Raw genomic sequence first — 16,599 nt, forward strand, 5'->3', positions numbered from 1 at the left:
AGTTATAAGGATCTAATCTGGTTTGTACGTATATATAAGCGATATGGCCAAAAAATGTCTCACTTTTTCAATTTGTTTATAACAAAACAGTATGAAATGAGATCATTGCACATCTGAGGATTTGCTTACAAACCACCGACGAAGCCTATATGTTTCTCATGACATAATTACATGGTGTCTGTACACTGTATTTGTGTATTTGTGGTATATGCTCGATCATCTACATCCGACAAACAAGCGATTCCTAATTTGGAGACCTGCCTAGAAAGTCCCTTCAGGCATTGGTCAAATCCCACACCACAACACAAACACAAAGAAGGTGAGCATCACGACTCCTTTGAGAACTGGGAGTCCCTCGATGCCTTTGATGAAGAGGTGTGTCTTTTTTTCTGGACTCAAAACCTACATATTTATTCGTTCATCTTTAGGTCAAGGTTGTGGTGGATCAGGAGCTTGTTCTATGAATATAGGCTGCAATAGACGCCATCGTATAGCTCCCAGAGTGTCGGTTTCCTGTGGTTTTACGAGACGGAAACCTTCATTATAGGAAACCCTAATCTTTGTGGGGGTTTAATCATTGTTATTCTGCAACATAAACCGAGCTCCAAAATAACCTCACACGAACGCACCCAATATTTCCAGCCCAACCGTCCCAAAATAATGTGTTGTTATTTATATCACCGTTCCTGGATGAACAAACGATCAGCTCTACTGCTTTCCGGAGCAGACTCCGAAATACTTCCGCAAGTCCATATAACAGCGTCTGTCAATTTCCGAGGAAAGAATGACGTCTTGGCCAACAAAACTAACTCGTATTCTATTAATATATTGGCTGGAATATCCGTCCCCCCGGCTCAGCACCTTGCTCCGGCCCTGCATGCGCTCCATCTGCACATCGGTGCAACATACAGGTAGCGCAGATGCTAAAAGAATGGGGTATGTTTTAAAGCAAGACGACCGCTATAGAATATTGCAAAGCGTTTTTTGGGGGTTTTTTTTACATTTGAGTAGTCGAAACAATTAGACCTTCAGTCCTGAATAGATTTTAGTCTAGTTACAGATCTTTTTGCTTGTTTGTTTGTTTTTGTTTTTTTTAAAGAAAGGAGGGGATTTCGCATATACCTGACAACCTCACCTAGTGGGATGTTCACTGAGCACCACATTCAATTCGAAATCTTTGTGTTGACGTTTTCTTTCTATCACACTTCTTGGATTCTGATGACTAAAACAATTCACTTCATTCACAAGTTTGGATTTGAATTTAACACATAATTCATAAGAAGAAGAAGAACAACAAGAACACGTTCAATCCAAATCAGGAAACTTCAAACTCCAGCAAACAGATTTCAAACCTTTGTAACTGAAATAGTAAAGTTTTCCATGAGATCTTTGTTTTTCCATGTTTCTGGAAGGAGAAAATTTTTTCCAGGAAAGCCTTCGAAAGCTGCAATAAAACCCTGCTATAGAATAAATCATACCAGAAAAGATCTTGTTTCACGGACATTCCATTACAATATATACCCCATATGGACAAAAGTATTGGGACACCTGACATTTTCCAGCCGTATGTGGTTCTTCCCCAAACTGTTACCACAATGTAGGAGGCACACAATTGTATATGATGTTTTTGGATTTGAAATTTCCCCATAAATTACACCTAAACCTGTTCCAGCGTGTTCCATATGGTTTACACGAGCTAGAGTTGTAGATCTTCAGAAGTTTCTCCTCAAGCACACTTCAAAACCTGTGAAAGTAAATCGAGACTAAATATGGATGGGATGTTCAAAAAGCACAAACGAATCTTATGATCAGGCGTCCACAAACTTTTATCCATATAGTGTATATACCACTCTAGATGGATCTAGATCACAATATGTTCTGTGTATGTGTATGGCGTGTGGTTCTACAGCAGATAAACCACTTCTACGTGATCGTGAAATAAGATGCGTCAGGAAGTGCCGTTATTCACATCGTGACGACGATACTGACCAATAGGATTTGGTTTATTTACCTGTTACAGCACTCCATCAAGTATTCTCAAAAAAACATCAAACTTCCACTTCTGGTGAAACGCTTCTAGCTTTCAGAACTTCATTCCAATACACTGAAATCTGAAGTGACAAAACTACTCTTTTGTGCCCAAATTCCAATTGCCAGGATGTTGAATTGTTTGCAGATATCTCTTTTTTCCTCTTTTTAAGATCAACTGTCTGCCAGACATAATGCAATCATTTTAGCCAACAGGTAATCATCCTCCAACTCGTATAAAACACCTGCCACCTGCCAGTGTGTGTTATACTGTCATCCTGCACATAGCGAACTCGGTTAAAGGGGAATTCGTACGCCGCTGCATTCCCCGAAGCAGGAAATCGAGCGTGTCACTATGTAATAAAATGATGTCTCGTGAAAGAGGTGGTCATGGACGACTTCTGGACGAACCAAAAGATGCGAGAAAACGCTCTCAAACAACAGACCCACTCCAGAGATAAACAGGAAAGTGTAGCCGTTTCGAAATCCGTGCCACAACTAGGTGAGGTGGAACTGACAACACTGCGAGTGGCAACATCCTGAGCGCTTTTTGAGCAACAGAATAAAAACGTGCGACTCAAGAAAGTTCTGGCATCTCCTTGTAGACCTTCTCCATACAAACCTGCGATACGAGGATGCTCCATCCTAAACTATTTCCAACATGATAAATCAGGTAGCAGAAGAACCTGAGACTGATGTGCAGAATGATGTGCAGACTGATGTGTAGACTGATGTGCAGATGTTCGCACCATGGATGAATTCCTGTTCAGTGTATATACAAACTTTCTTAGTCTAATAGTTCATGTTTCGAGCCCTAGTCCTGGAGAAACCCCCAACTTTTCATGATAAAGTATATGGCAGAAGGTCTTCTAGGATTAGGATTGGAAACCTGGAGCTATGGTGACCAGAGACTCCACAAAAAGCTTCCTGGAGAAAGAAATCAACAGCTGGTTTTGTAGCGACCCTCTTACCTCTCTGACTTTATCCCTCCTCTGTGCGGTTTGGTGGTCGGTCGGTTTGCCCCGGTCATTCCCGAGCGCCGGTTTGAGCAGACAATTTCGGAACGCGTCGTACGCGTGGCCTTTGCGGCGGCCCCCCGCGGCGGCGGCGGTTCCCTGGGTGGCGACGTTCTCGCCACGCTGCGTCTTCACCACGCGGTCCTCATCCTGCGGTCCGCCAGGGGGTCTCTCCGCGGTGCCGCCGGTGGCGTCGCCGCGCGTCACGGCTGGTCTCCGGCTTACCCTGAGCTTGGCGTTGGGCTCGGGGTTGCGCTCCACGCGCGTTTTCTCGGCGGGCGCACCGCTCTGAGTCGCCGCCGCACTCGCACTCGCACCCGCGCCCGCGCTCGCGCTCGCGCTCTCGGTCTTGGGTAGGAAGAAGCGCTTGAGACGGACGGAGTCGGGAAGGAAAAACAGAGCCCCGAGGCACAGCGTGACCAAACCGGAGAGAAAAAGCAGAAAGGCGAATTTTTGTGACAGGCGGAGGCCCATGGCTGACACGGGCACACCGGGTAACTTCCTGAACGCCATTTATTCCGCTTGACAAAACGTGCGCTCCGGCCAAACACACCGGCTGTCCCCGAGACACTGCACGCGAATGAACGGCAAAGTTTTGGGTAGTGGCTTTTTTATCTCACCGCGCGCTCGCCCTCCCTCCCTCTCCGCGCCTCTGCGCGCGCGTCATCGCGCTCCGGATGAATTTCGTTTTTTTGCAAACTTTTTCTCCCCCCCCCTCGTGTGAACAGACCGAATCCGGAGCGCAGATACAAACTTACAACCGAATAGTGTTCGGTGTTTCTGAGAAACAGGACAGGACCCTTAAAAAAAAACCAGCGGCTCGCCTGGAAGCGCGTCCGCGCGCACCGGATTAAATCCACTAGAGCGCGCGCACCGGCGTGCGCACATCAAAGCGTTAAGTTTCATCCGCGATCGTTTGATCACCATAAATATAAATCACTCAGACTTGGAGAAATGCCCGAAATGACAGCGTGACGTCACGTAACCCCCCCCCCTTTTTTTTTTTTTTTTTTTTTTTTTTAAATGCACGTTATTTTTTCATCGCGGTGTGAATTTTAATGAATGAAAACCGGGTCAGGATCCGGTTCGGGATCGGAATCTGAACGCATGGTGTGATGCACAAAGTGATCCTCGTTGTCTTTTTCCTCTTGCTTTGTTTACGGTCTAAAAACGTTCAGAATTTCCTGAAAAATGAAAGAATGAGAGAAGAAAAGAAAAAACGAGAGGAGGAAAGAAATCACGGATGTGTGCACCGAGGTGATCCGGATTAACGCTTATGCTTCGGCCGGAGGAGCGGAGAGAAAGAGAGAGAGAGAGAGAGAGAGAGTCGTTGTGCGGTAACGGGAATGTAATCCGATGATGCCGCGGTCCTTCTTCCGGTCCAGATGGAAAATGTTACGGAAGAGAGAAAGCTGGATGTTGAGGTGAAGCCTGAGCATGAAACGGAGCGTGAACGGATGGTAGAAATCCGTTAAAGATCCTTGGAGATGGAAAGCGCGAGGCTGCGACCGCCCGGTCCGCCGCACAGCGCGTTTGATCCGCCGCCGGTGCTGAAGGCGGAGTGGAGGAACCGAAAGAGCAGCGGCGTCATGTTACAGGAACAGAAAGCGCGTGCCAATGCGTCCATCGTGTGGCGAATCGGGGCATTAAACACGACGTGTAGTGAGAACGAAAATCCGACATAAATACCAGATCAATGAAGTATTATAAAGTGCCCTCACTGGAGTGTGATGAAGTGCCCTAATGGCTGCTCTTACAGATGGATAAAAACATGTTGAAATGGCTTCTGGGGTGCCAAAATTTTGCATTTAGTGCCTCAATGGCTGCCGAAAGGATGAATAAAACATGATGAAATGCTCTCTAAGGTGTTAAATATTTGCAAAAACATGTCAAAAGGCTTGTAGTGCCTTAGTGGCTGCGCCAAAGATGGATAAAACACCATGAACTGCTCTCTGGGGTACCAAGTACTTGCAAGGATACCCTAAGTTCCCTATTCGCTGCCCGATGGATTGATAAAACAAGATCAAATACTCTCTGGGGTGCCAAATCTTTTGCAAGAAAACATGCCCTAAGTGGGCTTTAGGGTGGCAAACTTTTGACATGACAAAAACGCTTGTAGTGCCATAAACAAACCATAACGTCCTCTAATTGTGCCAATTTCTGCCCAAATATACCCAACATATCAAAGTGCCCTAGTGGCTGCACCTGCAGATGGATAAAAACACCATGAAATGCTCTCTGGGGTGCCAAAATTTTGCAAGAAAACAAGGCCCTAAGTGGCCTAAATGCCCTATTCGCTGCCCTATGGATTGATAAAACATGATGAAATGGCTTCTGGGGTGCCAAAGTTTTGCAAGAACACATGACAAAATGCTCGTAGTGCCCCAATGGCTGCCCCAAGGATGAATAAAACATGACGAAATGCTCTCTGTGGTGATAAATATTTTCAAGAAAACATAACCAAATGCCCTAAGTGCCCTATTCGCTGCTCAATGGATTGATAAAACATTATGAAATGCTCTCTGGGGTGATAAATATTTTCAAGAAAACATGGTAAAATGCCCTAAGTGGCCTTTGGGGTGCCAAACTTTTGACATGACAAAAATGCTCATAGTGCCCTAAACAAACCATACCGCCCTCTATCATGCCAATAATCTGCCCAAATATACCCAACATATCAAAGTGCCCTAGTGGCTGCACCTGCAGATGGATAAAACACCATTAGTTGCCCTCTGAGGTACCAAATATTTGCAAGAAAACAAGAAAAAAACCAAATTCCTGTAGTGCCCAAATGGATGCCCCAAGGGTGAATAAAACATGATGAAATGCTCTCTGGGGTGGCAAATCTTTTGCATGAAAACATGTCAAAATGCTTGTAGTTGTGCTAATGGCTGCCCCAAAGATGGATAAAACACCATGAAATGCTCTCTGGTGTACCAAATATTTGCAAGAAAACAAGGCCCTAAGTGCCCTCTAGGCTGGGACGGCATTCCCTACAGGAGGCTCCAACAGTGAATCAAACAGGATAAAAGTGTCATTGTTAACAAAATATGAGGGCATGCCCTCTAGAGAACATTCATGTGGTGAATTTGATCACAAAGTGTAGCTTACAGGCATTAATTTCTTATCAGCGTGACACGTGTTCACACGTTGCACAGGCAGGAGCTACGATACGGATCTGCTGCTAATTGTAGATAGAGTGAAGATGCAGAGCGCGAGCGTAATGCAGACTGTTCAAGTGTTTATGAGCCAAATGAAATGAGGCTACAGGAAGGATCTGTTCCATAAACCTTGTCTGTCCCTCATGTACTACGCTGCTTCATATTTCTTGTTCCTCAGTTTGGGAGGATCAGAGTGATGAGGATGGACAGGATTAAAAACGAGTGTATTAGAGGAACAGCGCATGTAGGACTTTTTGGTGACAAGGTGAGGGAGGTGAGATTGTGATGGTTTGGACATGTGCAGAGGAGGGACATGGGGTATATCAGTAGGAGAATGCTGAGGATGGAGCCACCAGAAAGGAGGAAAAGAGGAAGACCAAGGAGGAGGTTTATGGATGTGGTGAGGGAAGACATGCAGGTAGTTGGTGTGAAAGAGGCAGATGTAGAGGACAGGGGGGGTATGGAGACGGATGATCCGCTGTGGCGCCCCCTAATGGGAGTAGCCAGAAGAAGAAGAAGAAGTTGTTAGGGAGGATGAGACGCACTGATCTATAGTTCAGAAGCTTCTTCTTTAACACATATGATTCTATCATTTCTGTTTTTGTCCAATTTAAAAATAAAATAGAGCATGTTTCAATACTTTTGTCTATAGAGTGTTTCTTTAATTTTACCTGAAAAATAATTTTTTTTATTTGTCTTTACACAACGAATAAAAATCCAAAACACACACAGCTACACATGGTGCTGATGCTGCAATCAGTTCACTCCTATCGAATTTCAGTCCCGTCCATGAACCGAACATCAACCAGGGACAAAATGAGATTAATGGTTTCAGTTGAGCCGGCCGTGGTCATTAGCACCGAGAGCCGAGCGCAGCACAAAGAAAGTTAGCTGAAGGTCAGCAGGAAGACATGTATAATGCAGTGGGAGGCAGAAAATGTGCCTTCAACCCAATTCCTCTTCCCTTTTTTATCCAATCACAAGCTCTGCTCCAAGACAGCAGTCATTAAGAACAATTAATTCCCCAAAGGACACCCTGAACACTATCGAAGGTAAACACACAGATGCCAGATAGTTAGCCTAGCACAGTTGATGCTATTAGTCAATTTGGAAACTTTTCATTGGAGGCCACTCTGTGCAGATGGGGACGGTTTCTCATCAACGCCTTGGGTGGTTCCCTGAAATCTCGGAGTAAGAACGGAGTAAGAAAGTAAAAAGGTAAATAAAAAAAAGTATGCTTCGTATTTGTCACATGTACTTTACAGCACAGCGAAATTCTTGAACCCCCAGTAACCCACAGCCTTCACCACTGAGCAACCACTTCCCACATACACCACTTGGGGCAGTACGAACACGTTTTCTCTACCACTATACCACCACAATTACCACCAGCCTGAACTGGTGACCCCCAGACAGGTTTGGTTAAATGATTCATCCCAAATTCTGACCCTAAAAATCTGCATACAGCAGCAGATATGGAATTCATTAGACATTTGTAGGCCTCAGATCCAGCTTTAATAGAATAGAAGTGGGACTTGATGTGGTGGTCTGCTCTTTTCACAAATGCTTATGATGGTGAAGCTGAAGTTTCCCCAGTGGTATCCAGCATTTTAGATATACTCATTATTTTATTCTTTTTGATTATTTTTAACAGTATCATCATTAGAAGTATATTACACACAAAAAGTTTGGAGGTCCCTGCCCTATAGACCCCCAGAGAATACTCAAATCAGCTTGTTTTGGAATCAACCATCATGTACAATTTTGGCATTTGGAAGACACCCAAAAGTGCTCTGAAGTGCTCCATCACTAAATACATCTGGATGTGTGCACCTAAAGGAACCCAGTGAACAGGCAGTGCATTTTAATCAACCATATCTTCAGTAGTGTCCGTTGACGCTGGTATTACGACGCCCCCTGCTGTTCACACTCGATAATGCAGTGCAATCAAAATGCCCATACAACACAAAAAAACGCAAAGCATCGATCCAATTTCCGTTTATTTCACGAAAACTTTATTGTTTTATCGTTTGCATTGGATCACAGCTGTTCCGATACTCGTTCAGAAAGAAGAGTCTGAAAGCGATGTTACTCTGCATCACAGAGGACGTGTCCATAGTGTTTCTGTTGTCCTTTTAAATAAACTGACATATAGCATTTTAATAACATATGTACATGTTCAGCTGTATATAAAATATATTTTTTTTATTGCATCACTCTTCAACATTGTTGTCATTTTAAAATAAAAAGATGTTACAATAATAGACGAAGAAACAGGCGATATGCGATTTGTGATGGACAGGTTTGAACATCACCATGAAAAAAAGAAAACGTGGGAATGTGTGAAAAACGAATAAATCAACACCCCTTGTGAACATCCTACATGCTCAAAAAAAAAAAAACGCAATTATTTTGTCTTTCCCTTATTAAATGTTTCACACACTGAGGCTAAAAAAGACATGAAAAATATTTATAATAATAATAATAAAAAAAAACAAAACACCCTGCTGTGAGATTTGAATTAGACATGTTCTGAGAATTCATGAAAATGTAATCCTTTAAGTGTCTTTTTTTTTTTTTCCCCTTTTCAATGCAGCATCAACCAAAGCTGGAAATTGGTCTGAAAACCAAAATGGCTGCCGTGAATTGAAGACTGACAAAACCCTAGACATTTGTAATAACAGTATCAGCACATGCCTATTTAAACGAAACACAGCAAGAAGATACATTTTTCTTTCCTGATGAAAATGACGCCCGTCAAGTCCTGTTATTAAAACAAAAACAAAACACTATGTATGAGAGAGAACTCATCCCATCCTGGGTTATTGCTGTGTTGAACAGGAATGTTATTAAATGGTATGGTCTTGGTATTCTGGTCAAATTGCCTGTGCTACATGAACAAAAGTAGTGGGCCGCCTGCATTTTTCAGGCATGTGACTCTTTCTGTCCTTTGGATCGGACAGCTCCATGAAGATATGCCTTGGGGGTTGAACTGTTATAGAGCTCTGCGTCTCAACCCTATTGGAACGAATTGGAAATCACACATCGCAGGACTCCTTCACCCTCACCTTCATCACTACCCGACTTTACTCACCCCCTTGTGGCTGAAGGGTGGAGGTTATTTATAACAGCAAATGGGGACTGGTTAGGTGTCCACAACGCTTTGTCCATATAGCGTACGTCTAGTAATCATGCATGCGATTTTCATTAAAAGAGCCAGAGTTATCCAACCAATTTTCTATGTGTACAGTTAGTTACAGTAAAGTCCAGTCTTACTCTAGAACCCTGAATCAGTTTATAAGAAAAAAAAAACCCGATATGAGGAATTTTTTGGCTAATAGCGATCAAAGCAGGAAAGATGAGTCACTTATGGTGTGAAGATTGGAGCCGTTTGTCCTCCTGATGAACGTCTCGCAGCTCTGCTAGATCAGATCCTCCTCATGGCGTGATCACATTGTGTTATATATCGGAATCGAAAGAGATTTTATTGGGAAGTGAAATTATTGTTCAATTTTGTGCAGCCACGTAACATGGCTTCTGCGTATAACTTTACAGTAATTGGGACACAAATCGTTAAAATATACACAGGTGTGTCAAAGAATATCAAAGCGGTATTTTCTACAAAACCAAGAAGGATTTGTTGATGCAGAAGAGATCGGCCGCAATCACCACACCGGATTATCTATCCGAGGTTTACGCATGCATGCACGGTGTTGTCTCATCGTCCTTCACCTGGTGTCCAGGTCCATTCCTGATTCAGAAGAACAATGAACTCATACGGCAGTCCAAATCTACACAATGCACAACAGATACAAACGCTGTGACGGATAGATGTATAACAAAAAACATGTTAAGGTTTATAAATGATATAATATATAATGATATAATCTTGGTCAAGTTCTCATAGCCATTTTCACTTTTCTCACACTAGAAATTCGAATGCGTTGCAGATTCGGTTGTTGGATTAGATGAAAGATGAGATCTGCAGGGTCTCATGTGACTCAAAGTCGACCAATCAGGGCTTGTCTGGAGTGAAACCATGGTTTTAACAACGAATACACCCCCACTGATTACAATTAGGAACAAAGGATGACTTTTGGGAATCCTACAGGCTGTGCATTTGCACCGAAAGGACCTTGCATGACTTTTATACTATTGTGACAGCATTGAGGTTCTGCCTGTGTATCACGTGAGAGGTGAATAAACATAAGATCGGCTCAACACGTACAATTATAGCATTGTTATGGAGAGAAGCCCACATACCTCAAATTGAGAACCCGTGACAGAACTTAAGTTCCAGAAGTTAAACATCTGACGTGTGCATTTTTCCAGTCTTTAAACAGGTAACATTTTAAAATCAATGAAGCCAAAAAACAAGTGAGCGAAGCTTGAATTTAAAACTTGCCGGGTGACCGCTCTTTATAAGCAAAGCGACAGCGACTTTCACCAGGCTTGACCAGCTTTGCGTTTCGGGTCACGGCACCAAATCGGCAGGCATTCAAATCTCAAATTCACAAGAAAAGACTTCTTTTTGGTACATTAACCTTAAAATCAAAATACAAAAAGAGACAAGACTGATGAACAGGCTGACTTGAACGTGTCCGAACTACAACAGTAATACTTCATGACAAACAGCAAGCATTAGTGTATATATGTATAGGATTAGTATATATTTAGGATGTCTTTGAAAATAGAGTTTATTTATACGCATCTTTTAAAATAAATCTAGTCTACTCTGCATGCAGAATAGCTTTTCAGATCTTGTTCAAACAAATCATTTAATTACTCACCGTGATACACGGCGGGACTGCTCTTCTTTTTTTTTTTAAAGGGAAAAACTGGAATGGACCAGAGTGAAATCCGTCTACACGCACTGCATAGTTTAGAACAACTCCTAACCTTGTACAGTATTTAGGGATGTATAAGGTGAAGGAAATACAAGATTCTGACCACAGTCTTTTTTTTTTAAATGAGCAACAATTTGGGACCAAGGAACCAGCTCATCTACTGTGGACACGCTGTTGGTCAAAAGCGCCGAAGTGCATTTAAAGGGTATGGGGTTCGCAAAAAAACAAAATTTCACAATGTAATCGCTTAAAGATAAAGATTCATAAACCACTTCACAAGTCAAATCTCCTGGAATAACATGAATATGGTTTGTATAAATGATAAACGTGAGAATTGCAGTGTTCTTACAGTGTATTTCCTATAAAAAAAAAACTGTAGTTGCGCATAATGTTTTTTTTTTTTTTAAACTTACCTTTTACTAGGTTTCGCGCGACACTTTATTATAACCCGATGCTCTGAAAACTACCCGCTGTAGTATGAACGAGTTAGAAAGAGACACATGAAAAGCAACCAACATAAAGTCAAATAAACACTCGAAAATCAGAGCTGGGGTTTGGGACCAGGTGACTGAATTAGACGAGAAAAAGGCCATCGCATACCCTTAGTATAATATTGCTCCTTTATGATTCAATGTACTAGGTGACTAGTTCACGTCACAAACGCTATAAATTCATTCATGATGATAATAATAATAATAATAATAATAAGGCAAAAGAAAAACTCTAGTCATGGACTACAGTGTGAACCTTTGGTAATGCATAGTTCAACTGCCCCTCCCCCACTGCAGAAACCGCTCACTTTCCTTCGACAAGAAAGAAAATGTTAGGAAATAATGGCTTTTTGTCGTATTTTTTAGCTTCCCGTTTCTTCGTGTCGTTTTTGGTTCCTTTGATTCCACCCCTTTTGCTTAGAATTTTGGCTTCAGTAATTGTCAACACAACCCCCACCCAAAAAAAAATAAATAATAATAATAATTTTCCTAAGACACTCATGTTTAAAACTAAATCTCACCCCTCCGCCCCTTACGGCCGTCTCTTGGAAAGATAGCATGACTTAATAAAGCAGGCAGAAAGCCAGTCACATGCGTCAGTGGAGAAAAGGCTCGTCCTCGTCGTCTTCGTTGACGGCAGGGCCGGGGTCACTGAGGCAGCGGGGGAGTCGCTGATCTTTTGTGTCTTCTTGCTCGCCTTGCTCTTTGGTCTTGTTGTCCTTTTTCCGACGCATCACGAGCCCCTCTTCTTCCTCGCCCGAGTCCGGCCCCGGTTGTTTCTCAAACTCGTCCAACACGTCAACTGAATCCGGGCTTTGAGGTGAAGCCAGGTCCACTTTTATAGCTGGGATGTCTTTGTTAGTCACCGTTTGCTTCGTGCTCCATGCTTGAGGGTCTGTCAATAAAAGAAAAAGATTAAATTATTCCTTTTACTTACAGGTACAGAGAGTATGGCAGTTCTACAGGAAATAATTGTACAACCCAATACAAAGAGCTAAGTAGAGGTCGACCGATTTATTGAGTTTACCGGCAAAATCTGCACAGATAATTGATTGCATCAATCCATACTGATAGTTTTTCCAGGTTGCTTTATACCACACAAGAGCGGCCTCTGGAGGCGAATAACTGACACCATGTGCTGTTTATTTGAAGTCTCTCTTTTTATTTTTTATTGATTTCGGATATAAGAATTTCTATTTCTTTTCAGTTACTTTTTGTTTCAGTTTGAATGCAAGTCTTTTATTCTCTATTTATAAATATTGGTATATTAATTTTTATTTTATTTTGCACATTTGATCAGGTTCCTTTTTGTAATAAAGCTCAGTATTATTTTACATTAAGTGTAAGGTTTGTTTTTTTTATCCAGTAACCAATTTTTAGGAAACATCGGTTGACTAAACAGTTATCGGCAAGTACCATCCACCATAGCTATCGGTATTGGTAAAATCCGCTTTCGGTCGATCTCTAGAGTTAAGCATGTAGGAATCAAACTTCAGCAAAACATCTGGATCGGAAACCGTTTGTTATATCACTTAAAACATAGAATGTGAATCTAATATATTTAACTTATCGCCGTTGGAAGAAACAAACATCCTTACACAGTTTGTTTTTTTTATGACTGACTTATTGCTGATGAACAATAGATGGCAGTGTAGAGGGAAAAAGTTTTGCCTCACCAGAAGACAGTCTTGCTCTGGCGATGGTGGGAGAATCCGGAGTTGCAGCCGGAACGGTGAGGTAATTATTCATTATAGAAAGCTAAAAATACAGACCACAGATAACCATCATGAGATTAGACACCAGGAGAAATAATTGAGATTTACACACAAAAACAATACGTTTTAGAAATAAGGTTCCTTCATTCTCTATTGCAGTCTCACTTTCTTCTCTAAATCCTTCATCCGCTTCCTCTTGATGACGAGCTCCTTAAAGCCGTCCTCGAACGGGTCAGCCACCAGAGTGTGTCTGTTATAAGACTGCAACTGCAAACAAGGGAAAAAAAAAAAAAAGGTTAACATCAGTTACGTACTGTGAGATGTTAATAGTGATTAATGCTACAGATGATTCCGGGTCGTAATTTATCTCAGTACTGATCCATATCATAAATCTAATAATGAAGAATTGCTTCATGAGGAGATCACGGTTAATAACCCGAGTCTAATTCAGCACAATTCGCTTAAATATTACAGATTTAAGGAATGTAGCTAATTCCTTCAAGAGCATGTAACACTGAAATGAAGAAAAACAATTAGAGAGAGAGAGCACGAGAGAGCAAGAGGATCCTAAACACTCTTCAGTACGGACTCACTCTCTGCCGTGTCCTCTGCAGGTTGTTGCGTAGAATCTTCTGGATCTCCTCCTCCTGGCCCTTCGACAGCTGAGGCAGCATTCTCTCGGGTGGTTTCTTGGGCTGGATGTTTCTATGGATGCGCAAATAAAAAAGAGAAAGAATTCAATAAAACATTTGTCATCGATGCTTAAACTTTTCCCTCACAGTGAGAGTTGATCATATGCCTGGCACAGGAAAACTGAAGAGTGCAGCAAAAAATAAATAAATAAATTAATTAATTAAAAGGCACCTTTCAGGCATAAGTTATTCAAACCTCCATTCAGAGTTCTGGTTTTGTACTGTAGTAAAGCACAACATTAGAACTGGCTCAATTTTCGCACATTTCAGCAATATACAGATACACACACACACACACACACACACACACACACACCGTAATTTCCGGACTATAAAGCGCACCCTTGTATAAGCCGCACCCACTGAATTTTACAAATATTTTTATTTTTAACATAAATAAGCCGCACCTGTGTATACGCCGCAGTGTCTACACTAAAACTAATGAACTTTACACAGGCTTTAACGAAAGACAGTGTCTGTTACAGTATATGTTACTTATAGTCCGAAAAATACGGTATATGGAGAGAGAAAGAGAGAGAGAGAGCGAGAGCAAACGAGTTAATATTTGTAACTGTCCACCTGCATGCCAGTAAATTCTGGTTAATAATATATATGATCTTTCTTTCTTTTCTTATCACCATGTCAACTTCTACAGTAATGTTCATGGCGAAAGCTTAGTTTTGTTATTCAATTTGATAGAAGATTTGAAATAAGATTACTTTTCTTTAAAAACTTTTGTTTGGGTTCATTTCAAGAGTGTCAACATTTTCTCCATCAACGTTCTTACTGCATGGACACGGTCGACGGCATGGCAGACGGCAGTTTAGCCCCTCCTCCGCTCTCCACCAGCTCGATGGCCTGCTTCATTTCCATCTTGTGATAGAAGGCGATGAGCTGGGGCTCTCTGGAGCGCTCGCCAGATATCAGGCATCTCTTCACGTATTTCTTGTTGAAGCGGTTCAGCCTGTAAACAGGAGACAGGAAGCGATAGTAAACATTCGAGAGATTTGATTGTGTATTCTGCTGTGAAGTGGGTTTTGTGTGGGTTTTTTTAAACAAATTTTTTAACCCTTTGTAGTTGCCATGATTAAAGGAGTGACCTTTTTTGCCTCTTTTTACATAATCTTTTTTTGCAAATTACGTCCTATAAGCTTTAAAAACCGGATCAAGAACAATTTCATTGATGGTCCGATATTCATGAAATATTTGGGAGTAATGTTCCAACAATATAGAACATATAAAATGTATAATGATAAATGTTAATTAAAAATGCGCATTACAACTGGTTTCTACACATGGTGCTTGGACAATGAATTTTGGGAGTAGCCGCAACTAAATATATATAAAAAGTGCAAGGACAATTTTTAAATTTTTTTAATCTGAAACATAAGAAAAAAGCTCAAAGGATCAGGAAGGATCAGAGCTAGAAAAATTGGACAGTACACTATATAGACAAAAGTTTGTGGACGCCTGACCAGAAGATTCGTATGCGCTATGCCACTAGATTCTGGAGTGTGCATGTGGAGATTTGTGCTCATTCAGCCACAAGGGTGTTCAAAAAGTCAGGTACTGATGTAGGGGAGAAGGTGAGGAGGCTTTGGGTGCAGTGAATGTTACAATGCATCCCGAAGTTGTTCAAAAGGATTGAGGTCAGAGCTCTATAACAGGCTAAAGATGAACCCATGTAAAGCAGATCTTTATGCTGGCATTGTGCACAGGAGCACAGTCATGCTGGAACAGGTTTGGGTCTCCTAGCTCAGGGTAAGGACGTCCTATACAAATGTGTGCCTTCAAATTTGTGGGAACAGTTTGGAGAAGAACTACATATGGCTGGATAAGTGAAGTGTCCCAATACTTTTGTACATATAGAGTAGTGTAGCTTGACAATAGCTAGTTTTCAGACCTTTATAGTTTATTTTTGTATTTTTTTTATTTATTAAATAATTAATTTGTTTATTAATTTATTTATCTATCTATCACCTGTCAAAATATAAGGAATACTATTCATGTATGTTATTTAGATTTCATGCGGCGGAACCTTCACAAAAGTGTAAAAAGGAGCATTTTCTACACACTTGTCCTTCCAGTGATGATGTCCGTAATGCCCGCAGACGTCCTCGATACCGGTCAGCAGGTGGTCCAAAAACTAAAAAGACAAAAAGACAAAGAAACACATTCTCAGACCGGTTAATGAACCAAAAAGCTTGGTTGCCACACCTTTAATGAAGATGAGCACAGATTTCTAGGAAATGTTTTGACTCCAAATATCGTTCTCCAGACGGGTATATTTCGTCGAAATTCTTCACGATGACTAAACCCTGTGTTTAGATGATCTGCTTGTCCAACGGTCAAACTTGTTTGGAGCAAACAGCTATGTAACGTCAACACCAAATCCTTCATAAGAGGTCTGGCATTGCCGTATTGCATTCGGTCGCTTATTTAGAGCGGGGGTTAGAGATTAGTGAGATTGTCTCTCCTGCTGAAAAACCTCAGTGACTCATCGGCTCCATATAGCTGCTTACTGTTGTGTGTGTATATGGCAGAGTGTGTTTGTGTCTCTGTGAGTGTGTGTAATTAGCTGGCGAGGCTCTGTAATCCCTTGGCGTCCGAGGTTCCCTAGGGAGCTCCGAGACGATGAAATGGAGGGAG

The 16,599-nt window shown here is 41.7% G+C and overlaps 2 protein-coding genes and 1 long non-coding RNA gene across 3 annotated transcripts in view; 1 reads left to right on the top strand and 2 right to left on the bottom strand.

The window, feature by feature from the left end:
- LOC310719590 (mannosyl-oligosaccharide 1,2-alpha-mannosidase IA) overlaps positions 1-4,588 on the bottom strand; it is a 207,509-nt gene extending 202,921 nt beyond the window's left edge. The window contains exon 1 of the mRNA XM_083529462.1: positions 3,000-4,588. Within this exon, the coding sequence (XP_083385588.1) occupies positions 3,000-3,557 (558 nt within the window). The 5' untranslated portion in view covers positions 3,558-4,588. The remainder of the gene's footprint in view (positions 1-2,999) is intronic.
- Positions 1-16,599, top strand: part of LOC310719601 — a 310,811-nt gene that overhangs the window by 148,585 nt on the left and 145,627 nt on the right. The gene's annotated exons all lie outside the window — the stretch shown is intronic.
- The window catches only part of slc9a1a (solute carrier family 9 member A1a), a 39,010-nt gene continuing 34,326 nt past the window's right edge, over positions 11,916-16,599 (bottom strand). Inside the window, exons 9-14 of the mRNA XM_083529461.1 lie at positions 16,026-16,096; positions 14,738-14,914; positions 13,852-13,963; positions 13,424-13,525; positions 13,220-13,301; positions 11,916-12,438 (exon numbers count right to left, since the gene is read on the bottom strand). Of these exons, the coding sequence (XP_083385587.1) occupies positions 12,140-12,438; positions 13,220-13,301; positions 13,424-13,525; positions 13,852-13,963; positions 14,738-14,914; positions 16,026-16,096 (843 nt within the window). The 3' untranslated portion in view covers positions 11,916-12,139. The remainder of the gene's footprint in view (positions 12,439-13,219; positions 13,302-13,423; positions 13,526-13,851; positions 13,964-14,737; positions 14,915-16,025; positions 16,097-16,599) is intronic.

The sequence above is a fragment of the Silurus aristotelis genome (genome assembly GCF_946808225.1).
Source record: "Silurus aristotelis genome assembly, chromosome: 25".
NCBI classification, from domain to species: Eukaryota; Metazoa; Chordata; class Actinopteri; order Siluriformes; family Siluridae; genus Silurus; species Silurus aristotelis.